The sequence below is a fragment of the Numida meleagris genome, chromosome 4, assembly GCF_002078875.1.
Source record: "Numida meleagris isolate 19003 breed g44 Domestic line chromosome 4, NumMel1.0, whole genome shotgun sequence".
In the NCBI taxonomy this organism is placed as follows: domain Eukaryota; kingdom Metazoa; phylum Chordata; class Aves; order Galliformes; family Numididae; genus Numida; species Numida meleagris.
The window spans coordinates 748484-771270 of NC_034412.1; the positions used below are offsets into that span (position 1 = coordinate 748484).

The 22787-nt window shown below is 40.9% G+C and overlaps 2 protein-coding genes and 1 long non-coding RNA gene across 4 annotated transcripts in view; 1 reads left to right on the top strand and 2 right to left on the bottom strand.

Annotated features, from left to right (window-relative positions):
- HPS3 (HPS3, biogenesis of lysosomal organelles complex 2 subunit 1) overlaps window positions 1-20498 on the bottom strand; it is a 25227-nt gene extending 4729 nt beyond the window's left edge. Inside the window, exons 1-18 of one of the 2 annotated variants that reach the window (XM_021394170.1) lie at window positions 20414-20498; window positions 20183-20286; window positions 18195-18689; window positions 16396-16582; window positions 14985-15070; window positions 13541-13733; window positions 13258-13339; window positions 11462-11616; window positions 10014-10122; window positions 9637-9818; window positions 9144-9321; window positions 8337-8567; window positions 6577-6762; window positions 5446-5634; window positions 4480-4587; window positions 3929-4135; window positions 2643-2733; window positions 539-1561 (exon numbers count right to left, since the gene is read on the bottom strand). In XM_021394170.1, the coding sequence (XP_021249845.1) occupies window positions 1434-1561; window positions 2643-2733; window positions 3929-4135; window positions 4480-4587; window positions 5446-5634; window positions 6577-6762; window positions 8337-8567; window positions 9144-9321; window positions 9637-9818; window positions 10014-10122; window positions 11462-11616; window positions 13258-13339; window positions 13541-13733; window positions 14985-15070; window positions 16396-16582; window positions 18195-18689; window positions 20183-20219 (2844 nt within the window). In that variant the 5' untranslated portion in view covers window positions 20220-20286; window positions 20414-20498 and the 3' untranslated portion in view covers window positions 539-1433. Of the gene's footprint in view, window positions 1-362; window positions 1562-2642; window positions 2734-3928; window positions 4136-4479; window positions 4588-5445; window positions 5635-6576; window positions 6763-8336; window positions 8568-9143; window positions 9322-9636; window positions 9819-10013; window positions 10123-11461; window positions 11617-13257; window positions 13340-13540; window positions 13734-14984; window positions 15071-16395; window positions 16583-18194; window positions 18690-19137; window positions 19489-20182; window positions 20287-20413 lie in introns of those variants that run through there. The other variant, XM_021394169.1, reaches the window with a different exon arrangement.
- LOC110397640 lies at window positions 19573-21660 on the top strand. The gene is made up of 2 exons (XR_002437899.1): window positions 19573-19759; window positions 20202-21660. It is a non-coding gene; the product is annotated as an uncharacterized LOC110397640 (long non-coding RNA).
- Window positions 21316-22787, bottom strand: part of LOC110397632 (tubulin alpha-3 chain) — a 7576-nt gene continuing 6104 nt past the window's right edge. Inside the window, exon 5 of the mRNA XM_021394176.1 lies at window positions 21316-22102. Within this exon, the coding sequence (XP_021249851.1) occupies window positions 21806-22102 (297 nt within the window). The 3' untranslated portion in view covers window positions 21316-21805. The remainder of the gene's footprint in view (window positions 22103-22787) is intronic.

Sequence of the window (22787 nt, forward strand, 5' to 3'; positions counted from 1 at the left end):
ATAAGACGTTTGTGTTTTTATGTTGTGAAAATAATTCTGAGACAAAAGTAGGTAAAAATCAGCCTGACCAAGTGAAGGTAAAATACAGTGGCTAGGCCTAAGAGCTTTGCCCCTGTGAATCCTAAATAGCTACTGCAGTGGACTCATCTTGCTGCTAGTGTTGTAATGCACAGCTAGATAAATGAAGGCCTTACACCAGCCAGCTCTCCCTTGGGCCCATTTGATCCCTCACCTGTATAGAACAACTGCAGTAATGGATCAGACAGTCAGGCAAGGCAAACAACCAGGTTTTACAGCTTCTAGAATAAAGAAGTTTCTTCTCTGTGTCTTTGGCTTTGCTACAAGGAAATTAAACTACTTACTTCTTTGTTTTGTTGATGTTTCATTTGGGATGTAGATGATCACTACTGAAATCCCTAGAGATCAGGTAGAAATGTTACAGCTGCAGTGAAATTCAGTTTGACAGAGTCAATGTCCACTAATGAGGCCTTTGAATGTTTATGCAATCACAGAGTCCAAAAAAAAAAACCATTAATAGTTAATAACAAGGTCAAAGATTGTGCAAGTTTATTATGATGAAATTCCAGCTGGAAGAACACAGGGAACTATTTTGCCCAAAAGAAAGACAAATATCAGTATATACGTGCACAGACACAGGAGACAGTTCCAAGAGTCTTGGAAGAAACAGAGTTTTCAGCTAGATTTATGACCTACTGCTACTTCAAATACTCAGTACCAGCTGAGCACAGCAGAGGAAAGAAAACATCATAAACACTGAGAATAAAGTAGTCTGTATCTTCCACCCCACTTAGGAACATTTCTGCCTCTTCAATGCTAAATGAAAGCATTTTCCAGTGTGACACTTGATGAGTAAGTGTCAAAGATGGCAGAACAGGTAACCAGTCTTTCCAGCAGGAATTCAAGGGAATGTCTTTACTGCAGAACAATTAAAGTAGCCCAATTCTACTTTGAAGTGTAAGGCACTTGTATAAGTAAAAGTTACACCTAGGCTTCAGTTCCTCCCTGCACCAGTGTCCTACCCTAGTTAGCATGCAATTAAGACTTGACTTTCAGCAAACATAGTATGTTCAAGTGCACTGTGACTGACTTTTTTTAGCTGCTTTGGCCTTTTAGAGCATGAGTTACCTCTGCTTACCAGCTCAATAGCTGTTTTTAAACTCTCCATCATTTACTCAGTTCTACCTTGCAGGAACTCTTCACTTACCTCTGTCAACGTATGATACTACTAGCTTCAAAAGCAATGCTCCGCCTCAAATAACAGCAGTCATTCAATAACTGTCATAAGGTTTGAACTCAAGAAGGTGATTTATGTGTAGGTGGATTCATAATGATTCTTACGTATTTCTCCTTCTTCATTTACTTTTTTCTTCCAGCACATTCTTGGTATCTGAACGCGTAGACGTTCATTGTGTCTACTTCAGCAGTTTCCTCTGGCTGCAGTGAAGAAGATGTGGCAGGAAAAATGCTGCAGTTCCATCCTCTGGTAGAAGACTAAGGAAATCCCTTAGTTCCAGTTCCATTGCAACTACTGATAAAGTTTCTGCCCAAAGCAGAAGAGAAAATCTTGTTTAGGGTAGTGTGGTTGGTTAGTACACAGAAACAAAAAGAAGATTAATAATGTCACTATTAACTGAAAACATCAAGTGATCTAAATATTATAACTGAAATAAGATCTGAGACATGCCTGTTTGGGAACACAAATGGTTATGGGAAATCTCAGAGGTAAACTGAAATTACATCTTAGATTAAAACCACACCTCAAATCATCAGGTCTACATGTAGCACTAATGCTTACAGAATATTAATCTAGTGCTTCACATGCTTCGTAGCAAACTGAGGAGCAGCCCTAGGAATCTCTACTAGTATCCTAACTCAGCATTATTTGTGAAATCATCTCAGTGTCTGAGATGAAGCTGTTAAATATGATCTTAAATGCTTGAAGCACAGTTATCACATCAAAACAAATCAACCTATCTGCCATCAAAACCAATGCACTTGCCCCTCAACTGTGCAATGTTATTGACTTCTTACAAACATACAACAGGACTACATCAGTCACTAAGGCTGGTTTCACCGCTTCTTTATTTCTGCTAACTAAAGAGCAGTAATTCTACCACCACCCTGCCAAATGCACTCAGATGTATCATTCTGCTTAATATGACCAACTACCAGTAACACACAGTATCTTTTACAGTCTATAACCCAATCATAAATATACACTTAACTGCCCACTGCGTTATCAACAGTAGCCTGTTAGCTGTCATTGCTTACAACCATACAGTCACTTAGCCTAGAAAAAAAAAGCACAACACTCCATATCCATTAGTTTTAATAAGCAAGTTCTTAAACTGCGTCTGTTCTTGATCAATATAGAAGTAATGATTCCCACAAGGAAACTGTTTTCAATATGAAATGAATGACATCATTTTTACGAGGCAACACACTGGATGTTGCAGAATGCTGCTCTGATTATGAGACAGCCTATGAGCTCTATAAGCTTTAACAATGGAAACAAGTTCCCTTTTTTCCAAACCATCACCTCAGTGTTCCTTAGAACAATATTTAGAATGCTGGACGCTATACAAGGGCTTCTTGTGTTGAGCTATGATCGACTGATTTACCTTTTAGTGATGAAATAAGAACAGGACAGTCACTTCCACTAAGTCTGGTTCTCTCACATAGTTCTGGAAGCAGCTTGTTCCACCATACAGCCTAGTTCATAAAAACCCAGAGCAAAAGTGTAAATTAACAATGACAAGGGCATGAAAGACCTGCTACAAAATACACCAAAGATCAGGCGTGTGAAGATACAGGTAGGTTGATTTACATAACGCTTTGAAACGCACTGGTTTAGCACATGCACATCCAGTTTTCAGGATCAGCTTTTCACATTCGACCAATATCTGAACAGCGCCCCCTAGTGGTGCCTCTAGGATTTGCAAGGGGAAATTTTTTTCCTCTCCAAACAGCTCCATGCAAAGCAGTGAGCAATATTACCAGAACACTGCTGTGACCTGACCTCTCATCTTCTTCCACCTGCTCAAGTACTGCATTATTTCTCGTTCACCATTTTGTCATTTAGAATGAAGAGAGGGGAACGAGATTTCTTTTATAAACACAGTAACTTTTTTATTTCACCTATATTCTGATTTAGTTGCGTCTCCTCATGTTCAACTCTGCAACTAGCATGAAAATAATCAAAGAAGCCATTTGCAGATTTGAAAATAAAGCACAAATTTGGTCTTGAGCACAGCACTACTATTTCCATCTGTGTACAATTAAGAAATTAGCTGTAATGGACAATGCAACTCAACTCTTGTACTCCCTGAACACTCAAATAAAATAATTTCCACAACTAAAATTGTCTGGGAGCCTATGGGGAAAATAAGACAAAAAGAACATAATATTTCTCACTACTGTACTGGTATTGTTCTGATAAGATCAGAGGATGCCACTAGAAGACAGGAAGAACATACTTAAATGTGATTTTACTTGAAGGAACATCTCCTATCTATCTTATCACTAAAATTTGACATGTTACACAAGAGTATCACGCAATTTGGAACTTGGATTATTGAGAAACTGGCTAGTTTCTCACTTGTAAGTGGAAAAAATGTATTAATTAATTTACTTTCTGAGGTTTTCTGCCATCTAAAAGATTACACTTCATTACCAGAATGAATACAGGCAGTCAAAGAAGAAAATGGGGAGAAATATTCCATTAAAATTAGTAAGGATTGGGATACGGAATCTAAGTGCCAGACAAGAGGTTCAAAGCAAGCCAAGCAATTTACTTTGTCTGAAAACTGGCTATCTGATCCATTCCGAGTCCAACCGTATGCAGTAACATTTTAATTAGGGAAAACAAACCAACCAAAATCCAAACAACTTTAACCAAATAGCTCACCCGACTGTCGTCCTTCAGCTCGTGCTGAGCATATAACACAGCTGCAGCAGGACAGTGCCTGAGGAGCTGGTCGATGGACTCCTCGTACTTGCCCAGACGGGTACTACACAGAACACGGATGGTGAGGCCAACATTGCCAGCCTCTGCCAGAGGCTCCAGCACAGGCAGAGCTGCAGTTATGTCTATCGATTCACCACATAAAATAGACTAGAGAGGAAAAAAAAAAATTATTAAGATTTAAGACAATTTTGCAAAGCAATGCTAACCATAACTTTAGAACAACCTTACTTATAACACTTTTGTAGTAATATTTATTTTAATAGACATATTAAAAACTGAGAAAGTGAAGTACACAGTTAACAGCAAAGGTAAATATCGCTGTTTTTGATGTGTTGTTTCAATATTTTTTTTCTTTCATGATTTTAAGGGGTCTTTCAGTTCAACTTGGATAAATTGAGGGGGCAGGATGCTAGACAAAAGTTGTTCACACATGCACAAATATCTACAGAATGGATTTAAGCTGTAAATAGCAAAATTTAAGGCTTTCATACCTGTAGCTTTGAAATATCTTCATGGCAATCTTTATCAAGTGGAGATCCCACGGACATTATGAAAGTAACCCATGGGAAAATGAACCCAAAATGTTTACAGGAGTTTATCTACGAAAGAAATTATAAAAGTTGTAATAAAAGAAGTATTTCTGTTTGTGACAGTTCCACGTCAAACACCCCACTCCCCACAAGCAAAGAAAATTTTGTTCTCAAATAGCAGCTACTCTTTCTTCTAATTCATAGAATTGAACAACAGATCAGCTTGAAACTTCTATTTATTTCTGTATTTCAGATTTCTCATTCAAAATATCATGCAATTCATCAACCCTGAATTTCCTCAATCAGTTTTGTGAAATTTTTGTTAAGGAAAAAAAAAAAAACAACAAAAAACCACAAAACCTTAGTAATTCTGTTTCATTCTAGCCCTGATCTGAAATACCCAGAGCTGTGACACTCCTGTTGAGCGTATTTTGAAACGTTCCTAAAGAATAGGACACCCCAAAACTAGCAAAACCTGCCTGGTAAGCACACACTACATTATTTACTCCCAGGTTTGTTTCTTTTAAGAGACTGTAATGCTATAATGTGATGGACAGTACAGTAATAAGCAAAATGAGGACAAGCCCAAATGCCGCAGCTGTGGATGCCAGAAACAAAAGAAAAAAGCTGCTTACCCTTGGAAGGACTCAAGTAGGCAGGGATCTCCAGCACGATACCCTCACCCCCACTGCAAACCCTTAAATGAGGTCTGCGAAGGGATGGATCCTGGCTCCACCCCTTCATTACTCAGCTGCATTGCTTGCACCTGAGCTCCCCTGGGCTGGCCCTGCCTTCCCACCAGGTGTTCAATCACTGCTTCAAGCTGTGACTTAGCATTTCTGCTACAGAGACAAATTGTTCAGCATCCAAATTCTAAATAATTGGATAGACTTTGGATGGACAGTAGTCATAAAACTTCTGAGTTACCAGATCCTCTGTTGTTTTCAATGGCTTAGTCTCAGGCAGTTTCTTCTTAGATATCCTCCAAACATACTGATAAGTAACCCTCAACAAGAGCTCCTGAAGTACTTCTTCCTGAGAGCACGTTACAAGAAGAGCTTCCCAGAAATCTACCAGAAGTTGAGGAACCGTGTCTTCACCATTATTACACAACACCTAGGAACAAACACATTAGAAAATGACAAGTTAGTGCAAAATGTGGCAGTTATTAGTAGCAGAAATCAGAAGAAACAAAAGGAACAGATTTTCAATTTTACTAGAGGCAGGATTTTGGCACCTTTTTGACTCAAGACATTTCTCACGGACGCAATGCTACATAATACAATGCTAGAAAAAGTTAAAAGTTCATGGAATGATTTAACATAGATTTCTTTCACTGCCAGAACGGTCAGCAGACTGTCAGCAAATATTTACTGACTGCTAATTTGGAGGCTTTTATATATTCCAATTGCCTGGCAGGTGTCTTCTGAAGAGGAATCTTAATGCAACCAAAGGCTACGATAACGAAATGCTGTGCAGCTCAGCTGAGTGTAACAGTAGGACCCACAAGGGAGATGCTCCAGGGCTTTAAGGTCTGGTATGTTGGTGAAAAGGACTTCTACTTGGTTTACAGCTGGCTTTGAAAAACAGTATTTGTTCTAACTGGAGCTTCATGACTCAGTCTTTTAGGCATACATATGTCTTTCACAGTAACAGTCATTAGACCATGACATACCTATATTTAACCATACATGGTTTTAATCCAAACAACATTACACTGTAGAAAAAAGAAAAAAGGTGTTGTCTACTCCCAAACACAAAACTTCAGTGACCAGAAAAGCTCTGAGATCAGATTATGCACTCAAGAGACAGAATCAAAACAAAGAACTTAATGGGTTTGTTTTTTTTTGATTTTTTTTTTTTTTTTGCTCCACGCTTCTTTCCAAAAGGTCCAATTTCTGCTTTCATAGGCATCTCTCAGCACTGGAATATATCAATCCCCATCTCCCTCTTTCAAAATAAATGCTCAAATGTGAGTAAAGGAGCAACCAAGCCCACTTTGCACACCCGTAACATCAGTATGTAAAAAAAAGAAGGAAAAAATGATCATAGGCCAACCTTGAAAAACGTATCTGCTTCTTCCAGTTCTATTTTACTGTTCTCATGCAAAGCCACAGTGGCAGCCACCAGTAATCCAGGTTGCATCACCTTCAGGTGAACAGCAAATTCAGTTGGAATAACAATTCCTTCTTTACACTCTCTCAGGAGTTTTGGTTGCCCAATGAAGCCACAGGCCAGTACTGTCTATAAAGAGTCAGATAGAAGTTAGGTAAATAACTCAATCCATGCACAGTTCAACTCAGTAAAGTCCATATTTTCTCAGGCAGTCAAGTTTATACAGACAAATGAAATGAAGTCAAGAGAAGTAAGTATTTTCTACCATTTAAAGAATAGTTCTCCAAAGATCCAAGCCCAAACTGTGAGCTGGACCAGTGACTTCTGAACACTACGCCACTTACCCAAACACCGGAAGAAACATTCTGATGAAATCTGGAGTTACTGTACACGTAAAATAGATCTTCCTACGAAATCTGCCAGTAAATACGTAAGGAGTTGTGAAAACTCACTGGATGAAGTTTCAGTGGAATACTTCGCTGAATACCCTTGAAACAGTGATCAAAACATGCTGCACAATATCCAACTGAAAGTGCTTTTGAAGGTGACAAGATACATGACAAGATACTACTTCCATTTTAAAAACAGTGGGGAAATGATGTCTGTACAGACTAAATGAATTACATAAGAAATATCAAGCAGACACAGGAAGCAAATGCATGCTTCTAGACCCCTGCTTGTAGAAATTACCTTTCCTTTATCTTTCTGGAAGCATTGTTTTTAATACTTCACCATAAAATGCTTTCTAAAGTTAAGTGATTTTTGTAATAGGTCAAATTAAAACCAAACAAAACCCAACAACCAAAACACCAAACGCTTTGTTCCCATTTAAATAACATCCATGGAATGGAAGAGAGGGCGAGGCTGGACCATTTGAACCACATGATTTCCAGAGGTCCTTTCCAACCTCAACCATTCTGTGAATGTGTATTTTTTTTAGTTTGTAACATGCAATTTCACCTCACCTTGCTGCAAATGGTTGGAAAGCAGGTGAGATCCTACACATCATTGTTGAAACAGCATTCCACGCTTCTCACTACTCAATGCTCCTGATCAATCTTAACAAGAAGTAATTTACCAACTGGTCTCAGTCTAAATCCACATATGAAAATCTATGGCAGAGACTGATTCACTAACACTTTTTCCCCATTGATGTGGAATTCTTACTTTGAGAACACTTAAGTAGGTTCTGATTTAGACTTAGTAAGGATTAAGTGCTTTAATGTAAGAGAAGATGAGAAATTGTATAGGGAGACTGTATGCAGAAACTTTGGCTTGTATGCACCACGCAAGGCAATTTTATAAGGGCTGCTTGCATACAGAAGGTAAGTTTTTATGGGCACACTGCATGTACTGATCACAGACGGAGAGGCGGAAAAATGCTATCGTACAACCCTGCCATAATGGTGAAGAGCATTGGCTCTGCAGAGCCTGTTACACTCCAGTACACTGCATTTCATTTGTAAAAATTAGTATCTTCAAAACCTTTGTTTAATGATAAGGCTTTGCAAAGAAAGCACCGTCGCATTTATAGCAGCCCTGGATCCTACTGTTATTGCAGATGCTCAGTGGAATGTACACAGCAAATGAGGAGTAAGAGCAGCAACTGAAAGGTTGTTTTACTGTAAAATACAAGCACACACCAAACCTGTTGACCTGGGATTTACAAAAAGTGTATAACTCATGCCTTTGGTACACCTTACCTCCTTGTGGGAGTTCATCTCACGTTCATACATTGTAAGGTCTCCCATTTTCAGAGCCATGAAAGCCTTAGTGAGCGTAAGGACCACTGATGGCATAACCTCTTCTACTTTACGAAGATACTTCACAGCTGTCAGAGGACATACATTCCTCATGCAGGGACTGCAGATGATATGAGGCAGCTGCACAGGGTCAGCAAGATAGAATATTTGGAGAACTTTATCTGCCAATTCCTATTAAAATAAAAGCCATTTGATAGTTTTAACATTTCCAGATACACAGACTCTTATGGCTTTAAAACAAACAAACAAACAAGAAAGAGGCAAATACAGCTTAGCCATCAAATCGCAGTGCTTCTCCTGCCTTTCCTCTCTGTCAGTGAAATTAAAGGAACAAGGAGTGAAATTCTGAAGGGCCAGGAGAACCATCCACCACACTGAATCAGTTTTACAAGCCAGTACGATCTGTCCACGTTCAAAAAACAGCTTGCACTGTTGCAGAAATGAGGAATGAAAGAAATCTTTGACAGAACTTTCCTAGCACAAACGTATCTCTGGAGCAAGTAGAAACCATCATTAGTAAAATGCATCATGACAGCCAGACCCTCATGTTGCATGAGAGCAGTTCAAAGCTTTACAGCTGTTGCTTGCTACTTTGTTAAAATGAGAAAATAAAAACCATGTGAAAAAGACTAACTGTAAAACTAAATAAGCAGTGCAGTATATTGATAGAAATGGTCATTTAGATTTGACGCATTGTTCTTAAAATTGGAACTAGATCAATAGATTAAAAAAAATACTTGTTTCTACCTTGCTTAATTCTTCATTTAACTCTTCATTAAGAGAGTGAGTTAAATAGAACATAAATCCTCTTTCGTATGTCCTTATTTCCTCACTTTCTGAAACCAGTCGCTCTAAAACGTCAGTCACAGATAAACCTGACATTCGGTAGTATGGCAACGCGAGGTGGTAATCCTTTGTGTCAAACCTGAAAGCAACAGACGGGAAGGAAAAAAGAGTAAGTCAAAGGGACACTTCTGACACCGTTTGTAAGAACTAAAATAACACATAGAAGTTGTAGGCACACCAGCATCCACAAACACATAGCTACTACTCAAGGTAACATTGTACTGTGTGTCAAACTGACAATAAAAACAATCAGACATAGAGCAGAGGACCACATTAAACTGTGGAAAAATATGAAATAGACGCACAATACCGACGTACCATAACGAAGAACGATGAATTTTTAGTTTACTAGAAACAAGAGCTCATCTATACCACGCTGACATCCAAAACATACCTGCTGTAGCAGTCTCCTAAGGCGGCACAGCTTTCTCTGAACGCTCCCAGAAGTTCTTCTTTCTCATCTGATTTAAGGAAGCTAGGGTCCATTAATGCTGCTCTGACCAGTAAGTGAGCCTCGCTTAGAAGATGGATGCAACTCTCAGTTTTCACACTCCCGTAAGTTCTACTATAATCTACCTAGAACAGACACAGGATATCCTTAGGATGCTGGTAAAAATAAAGAATATACAGGAACAATTCTAGAGAGCGCAGTAGCCATTTGAAATAGGATTATGGGCTATTCACGAGAAATACATTACTGCGTATTCAGCACCAGAGATCAACAGTACTTATTTTTAGTCAATCAACAACAAAAGCAGGAGGTAGCAATACCATTTCTCTGTAAAGCTGGATGGTTGAAACAGTGTTTATAATATATAAATTCCAGCCAGGCTCTGACTCAGAACTGGTTCTGGGTTTGTTGCTATCAGCCTTTCTGGAACTAGAGAAAAGGAAAAGATTTGAGTTGTCAGTGTTTAAATAAACGCTATGCAGCCAAAATAAAATCAATCAATCATCTGACAACTTAAATGCATAAACAGATATGTTTGCAGGCTAGTAAACACATGAGAGTTAAATTATGAATTCAAGTCATAATTAATGGCTAAGAATAGATAGGTATGTTCATACAGAATGGTTAGAAACCAACACCTGGGTTTAACACCAAAGAGCATCATAAACTTACAAGCTGAGTAATTCAAATTAATTAAGATGCTCACTCTCTCTGTAAAGATTTACTGCACTTTTGCCTCTGCATCTAAATACAAGCGTCTGCTAAGATATGATGTAAGAAAGCACTTGAAATATAAGAGTATTTTACTCCAGCACATTGGCTGGGTCTTCAACTGCCTAACATTAAAACATCACAGAGAAACGGTGAAGAAACTGAACAGTAAGCATTTGATCCAGGATGTCTCTGTTTTGGTGATTAAGTGACTAGCATTTGTCCAACAAATACTCTTTGCAGAAGGCAAAACATGTTTCCTTTGTTTCCTTCTCAAATGTCAACGACAAGCTTTTAAAAACTGTTTCAGAGAGAGAAAACGACAGTATTTTGAATTACCAATTTGCTTTTATCAGCTTAGCCTTGTCTTCTGAATAAGGTTTGTTCTATGCTTTAAGAAAGACTAGTTCAAATAATTACAACCAACTACAGCTGTCCCACTCCTGTTAACAGGCTTTAGCAAATGCAATTTCTGAACTGAACTCTTTTAAACAATGAAGAGCCCTCAAAGAACGGGAAAGGCAGATCTCACAGAATTAGTCGTAAATGCACCTGGCTACATCCATACAACAAGAGTATCTTTGACTAAAGTCTGGTCCTTCTTCTATCATTACTGTAACGATATTCACAATTTTCCAAGAAAAATCCTTTAGCCAAATATAAGGCATTTTCATTTTGTGCTATAACACAATTTGTTAGCCTGTAGGTTCATTATTCCTACATATTTTTGTTTCTCAAGATAAATATTTCTTTCTTCTCGGTAGCCAATGTTCTTCATAATAGTGTTTCAGCATTACTTATGAAAGTTGTTCGTGACAATCTCGAGTAACTTATCTTGTGATTTCAACCACTTGTGATGTCACCTTTGTTTCTTCTATGTCATTTAATACAGCAGAAGTCAAAAATGGGTGCCTGATTCATGCTTTCATTTACTAGCCTGGGAATTATGCTCAGAAAGCCCTTCTACAGAGGATTCTCTTTTCATTCCAACATCTGAAAATTCAGCACTGTACATAAAGTTATAAATCCCATCTCCCCCAAAGATGTACATTCTTACAGCCTCCTTCTTGAAGACTTGCGCCTTTCAGTAATATCTTCAGTATCAGCCTTAGTCAGAAGAATTATATTGTTTTTGTAATGACAGATGGCTCTCGGCCCTATAAAAAGTTGCATTCGTAATGTGCAGACATCCAATGTGACAGGTGGACAAGCCTATAAAAAAAAAAAGAGTGAATGCTTTGTAATTTCAGTTAGCATGTACTTTGAGTCTTTAAAACAAAAAAATATGTAAGAAGATATAATCTTTGTCTAATAATACAACACTAAAAATATTCACTGGCTTTCCTAACTTTGAGTGCATTTAAGCAAGAATAAAGATACTCAAACATCAAATCCTTGTAACAATGGGTACAAGAAGTGACTTCACTCTTTGAAGCTGCTGCACATTTTTAGCTGTGTTTCAAAATAGCTGAACCTTGGAAAAGTTAATACCAAGTAGTTTGAATTTGGCCAAGATGTAAGACTTCCTGATACAGTTATAAAAGTCCTGATTTGAGTTGCTTATGTTATAAACATTTATTACACACAAAAATACTATACTTGCTTGCCTATTGTTACATTACATGCCCAGTATTACATCCTGATTCATTCAATGTGCAACTTTCAGCCAAAAATTACCATATCCTCTACGCCAGACCAAAAATTGAAAAAAGCGACCTCATTTGCCCAGAAATATTTTGAATGTATACCTTTAAGATAAATAGTATTTACAAATTAACAAATTGCACAGGGCAACGAGGCCAGACAGCATCATGTTTTACACGCACCCTACTTTTCAAAGAAACTCACACCAGGGCAGGGATGTCCCTAAGAGACTGCGGCCCCTGGAAGACCCTTGCCAGAGTGGGCCTGTGGCCCGTGGAGGGCACGCTAAGGTGTGGACAACCATGAGGGCTGCCATTACGTGCACACCATCTCAGCCTCCTGAGCAGCCTGTTGCCAGGCTGAAGGAACTGTGAGGGTCTGAACATAATCTTCGGAAACGCATGCAAACCTGAGACTGAGAAAGGGACAGGACAGGTTCTTTCAGGTGTTTGACCTCTACGGAGGTCAGAGAACGTTTGGCTCTTGAAAATTTTGTAGTACTTCAACTGCTCTGTGGTTTCTTTATGTCTGCTGTCTACATGCTCAAACAATATCCGTAAATGTCAGCCTAAAATACTCTTCATTCTCAACCATCCTGGTATTTTTATTAACGTTTACTCCAATTTTTGTAATTGAGCAGATTTTTACAGCAAAGCAAACTGAGGAAGGGGCAAAATCTAGAACGTCAGGGATTAAAAGCCCTCCTCCTCAAAAAAAACCAACAAAAACCAACAGAGATTATCAGGTAGGCAGACATGCTCAAATGTACTTTCCCTAACAGGAATGTGAACAAGTTCAAAGGCACCTGAGAAAGGGAAAAAATAAAAATAAAAAAGAAGAAAAAGAGAAAAGACCAAAGTTTAAGTTTCAAGACAGGCAGGTTTTGCAAGCATCATCAGCCACAATATGGGAAACCCCTGCTCCCTCCATTCAGATTTATACAGGAAAGCATGATTTTTGTTCAAAGTGCACATGGTTTTACAGTTTTTGAAAATATTCTATTAATCATCTAGAATCTTAAACAGCAATGATAGATTGTTTCAGTGATACATGTGCGGACCATTAAAATAGAACGTGCCATATGTTGATGTAAAATATTAATTTTGGATACTATCTGTCATAGCGAGTAGAAACGAACAGGATTTCAGAATGAAATACAATTGTCATACTGCTGCTCCAATTCCTTTAGCAAAATAATGAGATACGCACCTTCACAGTTGTATCAACGTATGGATCTTCATCACGAGCCGCTGCTGCACTGCACCGCACTGTGAAACACTGCAGGCTGTCACTAGAAGGAAAGAAGAAACACTAATGACAAAAAAAAATGAAGACTTGCAATAATCCAGGAGCCAAGACTAGACAGAATCAGGTCTGTGACCTAGACAGAAGGGCATTCTGCACTATAACATAGATCTACACAGAATGACCCACGAGGCTACAAAGGACTCATAAGTGAGCCAAAGAGGAAAAAAAGTAAAGAGAAAATTACCTTGTAACGACATGCAGGAACTGTGGAGTGAGAACTGCCTGCTCTGACTTCTCCGAGTACTGGTAAGTAGAAATAAGCTCTACTAACTTCCCAACAGAGTAGAGATATCCAACATGAGGCAAAGAAAAAAAGCAGAAGAGACTCAGAAGTTCTCTCTTGCTCTCAGTTTCCTCATTTGCTGTCACAGAACTCCCTAGATGTAACAACAAGAAAGGCATCTCATATACTTCATAAATCAAAACAGTGCCCTTCCTTTGTGACCTGATGCCTAAACAACACTCTCAGACCTGCCCCAGCTCCAGACCAGTTTTGCTAGTAGCTATTGAAAACAACATGAACAACAGTGTAGCAGCAGGTAACACAGTCAATTTGCTATCTCATCTGAAGTAATTTCTAACCAAACAGTGGATGTACCAACAAGTGAAGAATTTCCATCGATCAAACAGCATATGGGAATTAGGAAAATGGTTTCAAACCAAACGAGGGAGATCTAGATTGGATGTAAGGAAGTTTTTTTTACAGTAAGGGTGATGAGGCACTAACACAGGCTACCCAGAGAGGTGCCCTGCCCCTGCAGACACACAAGGTCAGGCTGGATGGGGCTCTGAGCACCTGATGGACCTGTGGGCATCTCCGTTCACTGCAGGGGAGTCATAGAATCACAGAATCATAGAATTAGCTAGGTTGGAAAAGACCTACAAGATCATCCAGTCCCACCATGCACCTACCACCAATAACCCCACTAAACCATGTCTCTCAACGCTATACCTAAATGTTTCTTGAACACGAGTCAGACCAGATGACCTTTAAGGGTCCCTTCCAACTCAAGCAATTCTATGATTCTATAGTTTCAAGCAGAGTCATTAGAACTAAATGTCCAAAGATGCAATAAGCAGGCTGATCATTCTCGGGCAAGTAAAGCCTGTGTTCAGATTCTACAGATCTTCTTGTTAAAGTCTGTAAATCACAAGGGAAAAGTTAGCTGGAGTTGAATGGCAAGTAGCTTCTTCACTTTAGTCAGCTGCAGCTTAGATAAGGCTTTGCTACCAGAAAACCAGAACAGAAAACTAGAAACTAGGTGAGCAGGAAAGATGATCTACTATAAAGGATTTTTCCATGGTTATGTTGAGGCTTGAGCTAGTGCGTATTAGTAAACCCCTAAAATTAATTTTCATTCCCGTCTCTTTTAAAGCCTGAAATAAAGATAACCTGTACCTTAATATCACGGTTTACTTCTTTGATGTCCACTATTGACTCCGAGAGGCAGGCTGGTATCATATAGTAACACTGAAGATAACTTTACTTATGCAACGTAAAAAGTGTCTGTTTTGTGATATAAAGTTGGTCACTGAGAACCACTAAGAGGAAGTCTGTTCAAAGACAACTCTTTTAACGTTGGGAACTGGCATTTGAGCTCACACTGCACCCACGCTCATGTACCTACCTGTCTGGTACACAGGGAGGAACTGAACAGAGTGCAACTTCGTCTCTTCACAAAAGCCAAAAGGGGACTGGTCTGGCGTAAAACGCCTGGAGGAAAAAACAAACAAAAACCAGGGGAAGCCGTTAAGAAGCTATCATCTACTCTGGGCAAGTAAACAGTGACAGCTATAATACCCAGAGCTGATGTTTTTATACTCAACTATCCCTCATTCCTACTACTAATACAGATAGCTTAGCGAGGCCAAGAAACACGTAGCACAGCTAGACGTAACTACCTCAAGTTTTTGCAATCAAAAATCCTTTCTTCGCTCCTCCATAAGACACGTGTCTAATGCTGGGATCACTGAAGACACGCTGCCAGGGATCTGAACCATGATTTAACTGTTTTTTTTTTCCCCTCTTCTTCAATTGAACACTATGTAACGTGGTGCCATCTTCAGTCCTACTTTTCTTTCCTATTGCATCTCATTCCTTTCCTTGCTTTGCTTTGGAATTCACAGCTGGACTTTGATACCAATGCTTCATCAGTTTTTGAGAAAAGTTTAAAGGATTTGATTACTAACAAAACAGAAGGTGCTGTTTTTTAGTGCTGAAAATACTTGGTAAACTCCCCATTCCCAGCTGCACAAAGCAAGTTACTTAAGTAACGATCACCGCAGCTGGAGTTGAACCTCACAGAATAAACAAGCAGAAGATAGTGCCTTGATCCCTGTCAGGACTGGTGATTATTTCTGTGTGTTACACTCTGTAGTAGGCTTCTTTTAAATATTAAGAAAACTTCACACAAGTTACTCCAAAATAAGGTGTGTAAAACTGCTCTGCCAGTTTGGCATGAAAGCCTAAGAACTGTGGGTGGCCAAAGGCTGGAACAGACCGCCCAGAAAGGAGCTGCTCAAACTCAGCTGGACCGGGTCCTGGAAAACGAGGTCCAGCTGGGGTCCAGCCCAAGCAGGGAGATGTTAAGGAGAGGTCAGGATGCCCCTTCCAATCTAAATGATTTTGTCACTCAGTATGCTCAGAAAAGACCATCCCTCCTGACAGATCACAGAGAAGCTGTCATGCGTGCCCTTCACAGAATACGAGGATGTATGATGAAAGCTGATATTAAACATCACCAGTACTGCAAAACCATCAAAGTTAAATTGCATTTAATTGAACTAACTAGCCACATTCCCAAAATTAAATAAAGATTAGGATTTGCAAGGCCAAGTAAGGGTCCTCATTTGTATCATAGAATCTCATCAGACAAAAAAAAAAAAAAAACAGCAACAACAAACAAATACAAATCATACAAAAATCCCAGAAGCCAGAATACCAGGATTTTTCTTTCAGCAAGCTCTGAGCTCATTTTGGTTTCCCGGAATTATTAACATAGCAGTTAACTCTTACAGAGGAAAATGCATTTGTAATACCTGAAAAGGAGATACTGCACTTGAAAGTGCTTTTTGTCTTCTGTAGCTAACTCTGTGGACTCAAGCGTGATGGGTATCTTACAAAGCTTACTTTCTTCCCCAAGCAGTTCCACTGGCTTTGGACATATGACGAACTCATCTAATTCAAGCTGCAAACTATGTATTGCAAGGTCTTCATCTTTTGTACCTAAACAGTGGAAATGTATTAAGTGTTCAAACAATTCCATTTAGCAATAAGAAGATACTGACACAGTATCAACTAAAAGCTCCAACTACAGGAACCTAATTAGCATTGACTTCCTCAAACCACGACATTTTGAGAAGAGCTATGCTAGAAAACAAGCACAATCGATTTTTCACATAAACCATATTCTGGGCTGCATCAGAAGTGAAGCCAGCAGGGCAAGGGAGGTGGCTCTCGTCCTCCACTCTGCCCTTGTGAGACCTTCCAGTCCCCCACAGATCTACATTCAGCTCTGGGCCCCAGCACAAGGACACAGACCTGTGGGAGTGGGTACAGAGGAGGCCACAAGGACGCCCAGAGGCTGCAGCACCCCAGGCTGAGAGCTGGGGTTGCTGGAGAAGGCTCCGGGGAAAACTTATAGTGGCCTTCCAATACCTAAACGGGGCTTACAAAAAAGACAGAGAGAGACTTTTTACATGGGCATGTAGAAACATGACATGGGATAAGGGCTTTAAACCAAGAGAGAGCAGACTTACATTGGATATAAGAAAGAAATTCTTCACTCAGAGGGCAGTGAGGGTCTGGCACTGCTGCCCAGAGCAGCTGTAGGTGCCCCATCCTGGGGGTGCTCAGGGCCAGGCTGGATGCGTTTGGGCACCCGGTCTATGGGAGGTGTCCCTGCCCACAGCAGGGGCCAGAACTGGATGGACACTGAGGTCCCTTCCAGCCCAACCATTTTGTGATTCTGTGAACAGGCAAGCTGTTCAGTATGAGGCAAATCCAAAGCAACCTGTGCTGAAAACACCCAGATAACAAATAAAAAATGTTGTCATTTTGCTGTAAAGGTTTTCAGAAGGAGAAAGGTAGCTATGATACAATGTTGTGTGATCTTCAACACACCTAAGTTCCACAAAGCAAATTCTAACTGCACCCAAAAAACATTTTGAATATTTCTATTTGGTTTTAAGTACTGAAGACATCCCAGGGTGAGATGCCAACGTCTAAGCTAAAATCCATTGTCCACCAATGAAGAAAATTCCATTTTATACCTTTCCCATCTGAAGTTTTACTTACCTCCAACTTTTTTTTTTTTGAGGTATAGTTTCCATTTCAAAAAGCACATACTTTTCTAAGTTTCTTCAATTATGAATGAAAGATTTTCTAAAACCTTGCTGGTGTTCATCTGATTTGCAGGAGGGAACTGATTGCATACTGATTGCTTGCAATGCGTGGGAATTAACCTGCTGAGGAAGTCTAGTTCCTGGCTATCTAAGACCCTTAGGCAAGCCCTTGAATAAGACAAAGGGCTGAAAAAAGGAATTTGTTGAAAGCACCTCTATTGAGGTTCTGAGCCTGCGAATAATCAGAAAAATACATGTGTCATCAAAGTATTCTTAAAAAGCCAGCAAGCACGATCCAAGCACCCACAGCACAGTTCTTTGAGCTCCCTCCAACTGCAGGGAGCAAGGTATTTCAGGTATATGCAACTGACAGCTCCAAAATGATCTGGAAACATTTCCTGAAGGGCAACAATCATGTCTGAGCCTGCTTTATGAGTGACAGTAATCACTCAGCGTATCCTCAGAGACAGAAGAAGTTAAACACCTGTACTTACCTCCATCCACCGGCGTTTCTGTTGTACTGACTTGACACGTGGATTGCTCTCCCCTGTCAGCACTTTGCTGGACCAGGTCCAGTTTCAGGATTAGCACATCCAGTTCTGTTGTTATCGCTATGTGTCTAGCACAAAACGCAATTTCGGCAGGAAGGAAGTTATCAATGTGTAAAATTAAGGAGCGTTCGAAGTCTAATACCGTCAAATTCTGGTTTATGACCAGGTATTTCAAACAGAACATGACTAGCTTGTTCTTGCAGCCCACAAGAAGATCTCCGCTTACAGGACAACATGAAATACACAGCGGAGGATCTGAAAGTGCCATTTCCACAATTGACATCTGTTCTTTTAAGGTCTCGGTGTATGACTCCTCCATCTTGTGACCCACCATCCGGACACAAACACGAGAGCTCCCTGCAGACATGCATCGCCAGTTCACGTACGCTCTTAGGAAAGTCGCTTTGCTTTTCTCTTCAATCGTCACCAAATAGTCTCCTTAAAATAAAGCAGCAGAACTGAGATCTCGCTAAAGAACGGGTGACAGCTTTCGAGCTGCTTACCTACCAACCCAATAAAATACGTTACAAAAAGTATCTGAAATGCTCAGCTCTCACAGAACGTTCCAGAATACATCTTTCACCAGGTTTTCTTTAACGAGATCTCGAGTGCAAATTCCTCCGCTAAGTGAAACGCACTTCACACACCGTTAAAGAAAGGGAACGCACGTACGGCTCCAGAGCCCAGAAACAACTCTTAGGCGAGCCCACTTTAAGAGCAGCGCTCTCACGAAGGTATTTTCTCCCGCGGCGCCCGCCCCGTGCCCGCCCGCTCGCTCCGAGGAGAGGCCCCGACCGGGCAGCAGCTCCGTGGCACCGCACCGCGGCCGCCCGCACCCCCGCCCCGTGGAACCTCGGCCCCGCGGCCCGGCCCGGCCGGCACTGACCTGCGCGGCTGTGCGCCATGCGCAGCACGGGGCCCAGCGTGGCGAAGGAGCCCAAGGGCTCGCAGCGGCCCTCGCGGCGCACGGCGAACACCTCCACCCCGCAGCTGGCCGCCGCGCTGGCCACGAACAGCACGTCGTGGCCGCAGCAGAACTGCGCCGGCTCCTGCTTGCAGGGCACTACTCTCTGCGACCCAAACGGGTGCAAGTTGTAAAGCTGCACCATGGCCCCCGCACCCCGCCGGCGCTCAGAAGCTTCCCGCGGCGACGCCCCAGCGCGCGGCCTTCCGCCTCTGCACGCGCTTCCTCACGCGCTTCCGCAGCGGGCGCCGCTCCTCGGGGGGGGGGGGGGGGGCGGAGCGCGGCGCCGAGCGCTGCTCCGTGCGTTGCTGAAGGCCCGCCCGCCGCTCTGGATGCGCCTCTGCCCCGTCGCACGTTGCTTTGTACGGGTTGCAGCGTCGGTACTTTCGGGCATCCTCTTGCATCGCAGCGTTTTGTACCATAACCGGCACCGTCTTCTTGCACTGGCAAATTTACGAGCGGGAGGCAAACCCGCAAGGCAGCGCTGCAGGGAGCGAGGCGGCGCGCGGAGCAGCGGCTCGAGAGCAGGTGGTGCCGCCGCGCGGTGAGCGTTAGGACAGCGAGTCCTGCTCGTGAGCAGCTCTGCAGTGCCCATCTGCCAAGCTGCCCAGCGTTACTCTGACCCAGATACAGAACGCAGCATTTGCCTTTGTTGTATTTCATGCTGTTGATGATTGTCCGATGCTCCCACGTATCTAGGGCCATCCCCCCCCCCACACACAAGGCCTGTAATTCCTACAGTGAACAGCACCTTCCTACTGTCAACAGCGAGCTTCCAAAGATGGATCAACTCCCGTATCCAGATTATTGACACAAAGATAAGGTTATTCTGTCAGCGATGCTGATTCTTCACTCATACCAAGGCTTAACTTTAGCAGTGTAGCTAAGGAGCCTGTTCACTACAGAATTCGATTTAGCGTGTGATTTTTGAAAGCCACGAGTGCTCAAATGGCAGCATGCTACTTACCAGCCTCCTTGCTTTTTAGGTGCATACAAGTGCTCATCAGCTGTTGACTTAAGATGGACCTAGACTGCACTGGTTTATCACTAATTCTTCAACTCCTCCTGCACCTGTACAGTGAGAGATGACAGCGTCAGAAGACATCTGGTTCCAGTGAGCTCTGCGTGCTCAGTTTGTGGTTAATTACAGGACAGGTGTTTGGCACCAGCCGTGTTCAAGGAATGAGTAGCTCCGTACTTGTAATACTCTGCTTTCCTGGCTCTGAAGATCGTTTTGAAGCTGCTTCTGATGTTGTGATGATGTGCATTCCTTTCACCAGAGTGTAATTTAGAATTTGATGGCAGGCTTTCAGTGATACTTTTTCGAGTATTCAGAGTCGTCGCTTCCTTTTTTCCTGCTAGCGTACAAAGAAATTCCATGTTAAGAAAGTAAAATGTCAAAGCTTATAAATTGTTACAGGCATTTGACAGAAGCTCATCCTTTGGTAAAGTAAAAACAGCACGTGCATCACTGCGTGATTTTTGCTATTTTTTTTAAATCACAGAAGTAGGATACCCAGCTTATAAACTAGATCTAGTGTGTTAGTTTTAATTTAGATTTTAAAGTGACAGCTGCAGCATACTATTCTAGTCAATAAAAAGTTAACAGTTACACGAAAAGCATGTATATATATTCTTCCTCTCTTTTAATTTTTACCAGAAAGAATAACTAAAACAGTTTAGCTAGATAAGACCAAAACTGAAAGCTTCTTTTGTGCATTGTTATTGTCAGATTGTGTAAAATTACAGCATTAAAAAGCAGGTTGTGTACAGATCGCCTCAGATGAGGTTCCACCTAGAAAAAAACCTACCACACAATCTGTGAACAGAAGCACCTGCTAATTAACATCAGCCAATTGCGTCCAGTCCATGTGGCTTTTCTGAAAAACAAAACCAAATCCATCCAACCAACCAAAACCACCACCAAACCTGCCCACAAACAGAAGCTGTATTTTCCGCTAACAATAAGAACTGGTAAAAAAATAAAACAATGAAATTTTTATTAAATCTTAGAAGCTTAAAGTGTCCATAGAACTGCGTGCTAAAGGGCATTAGTATTTAAGAGACCAAAGTAGGAATTCAAAACATGACTCCTTTAAAGCAGGTAACCTGACATTTTATTTTCCTCTTATCTAAAAGGAACTGAGTACAAGGGGGCATGCTGGTTGGAAAATTTGACTTTTTGTCTGCACAGTCTCCCTGTCTTTTTTTTCCTTTTTTTTTTTTCCCCTTTTTTTAAAGTGGCAAGTTTGGTGCTTTTAGCAAATATTCTAGTTCAGACCAAAAGTGTAACGGCACCCACCCTTACTACAATTAGGTAAATTGAGTACAATGTTACTGACACATACTCAATTTTGTAATTTAATCTTTAAGTTGCACAAGACTAGATGCTACCAAAAGCTGTAATTTCAAATGGTCCTTACACAGCAACTGTATGCGTAAATAGCAAGCAAGAAAAAAAATGAACAGTATAACATTTAAAACTGCATTTGAAAACAAGCAGGCAAGTGAACAGGATTCTGCAATTCATTTGCTGCTGTTACAGAACACGCTTTTCATAACTCCAGTTTTCAGTAGTTTCAGAGTATTTTCAGTATTCATCCTCTTCTTCAGCCTCTGCTTCTACTGAGTCTATCCCAACTTCTTCATAATCTTTCTCTAGGGCAGCCAGATCTTCCCGGGCTTCGGAAAATTCTCCTTCCTCCATTCCTTCCCCAACATACCAATGGACAAAGGCACGTTTGGCATACATTAAATCAAATTTATGGTCGAGACGAGCCCATGCTTCGGCAATAGCAGTTGTATTACTCAGCATGCAAACCGCCCTCTGCACCTTTGCAAGGTCACCACCTGGCACCACAGTTGGAGGCTGGTAGTTAATGCCCACCTTCAAGAAAACAAGCAAGAACTTCTTTAATTAGTGGGAAGCATTGAAGACTTATTTCTGTTAACAAAAGTAGCCACGACTGTGAACAATTAAATAAAAATTATTTTGCACTTCATCAAAATATTTAACTAAATCCTAAATTTGGGATCTGGTCAAACTGGGCCAGCATTAGGTACGCTGGCCTACAGATCATTTTCCAACAGATCATAATGTGTAAACCACAAAAATTATTGTGGAAGAAATTACTGACAGGAAGAGCTTAGCGAACTCTAAACAGAACATAAGAATCTGGGTCATTCCAAGTTCTGAATGCACAGACAGTAGCTGGAAGGATGGACCACTTGTCACCTTCCAGACACTGCCGTCAACTGAGAACAAACACAGGTAGCTGAACAATATGATGCTAATCTAGTAAAAAGTCTATTTACAGGAGCCTATGTTTAAATAAACTACAACAAGAAAACAGGTTTGCTCTAGTGAGAGCAGCCAGGCTCCACACGTCCAGAAACTGACAGCATCTATCATTTCAAGGTATCTCAAAAACATTGTTGGTAAGTTACTGCGCTGAATTCAATAACTTAATGTAGCGTTTCTACAGTTGCTTGGGGCTTGCCTATGTTCCTTCTGTACAAAACTCTCTAGATTTGTGAAGACTTGCAGTAAAACCTGGCACTGGTTTTCAGTA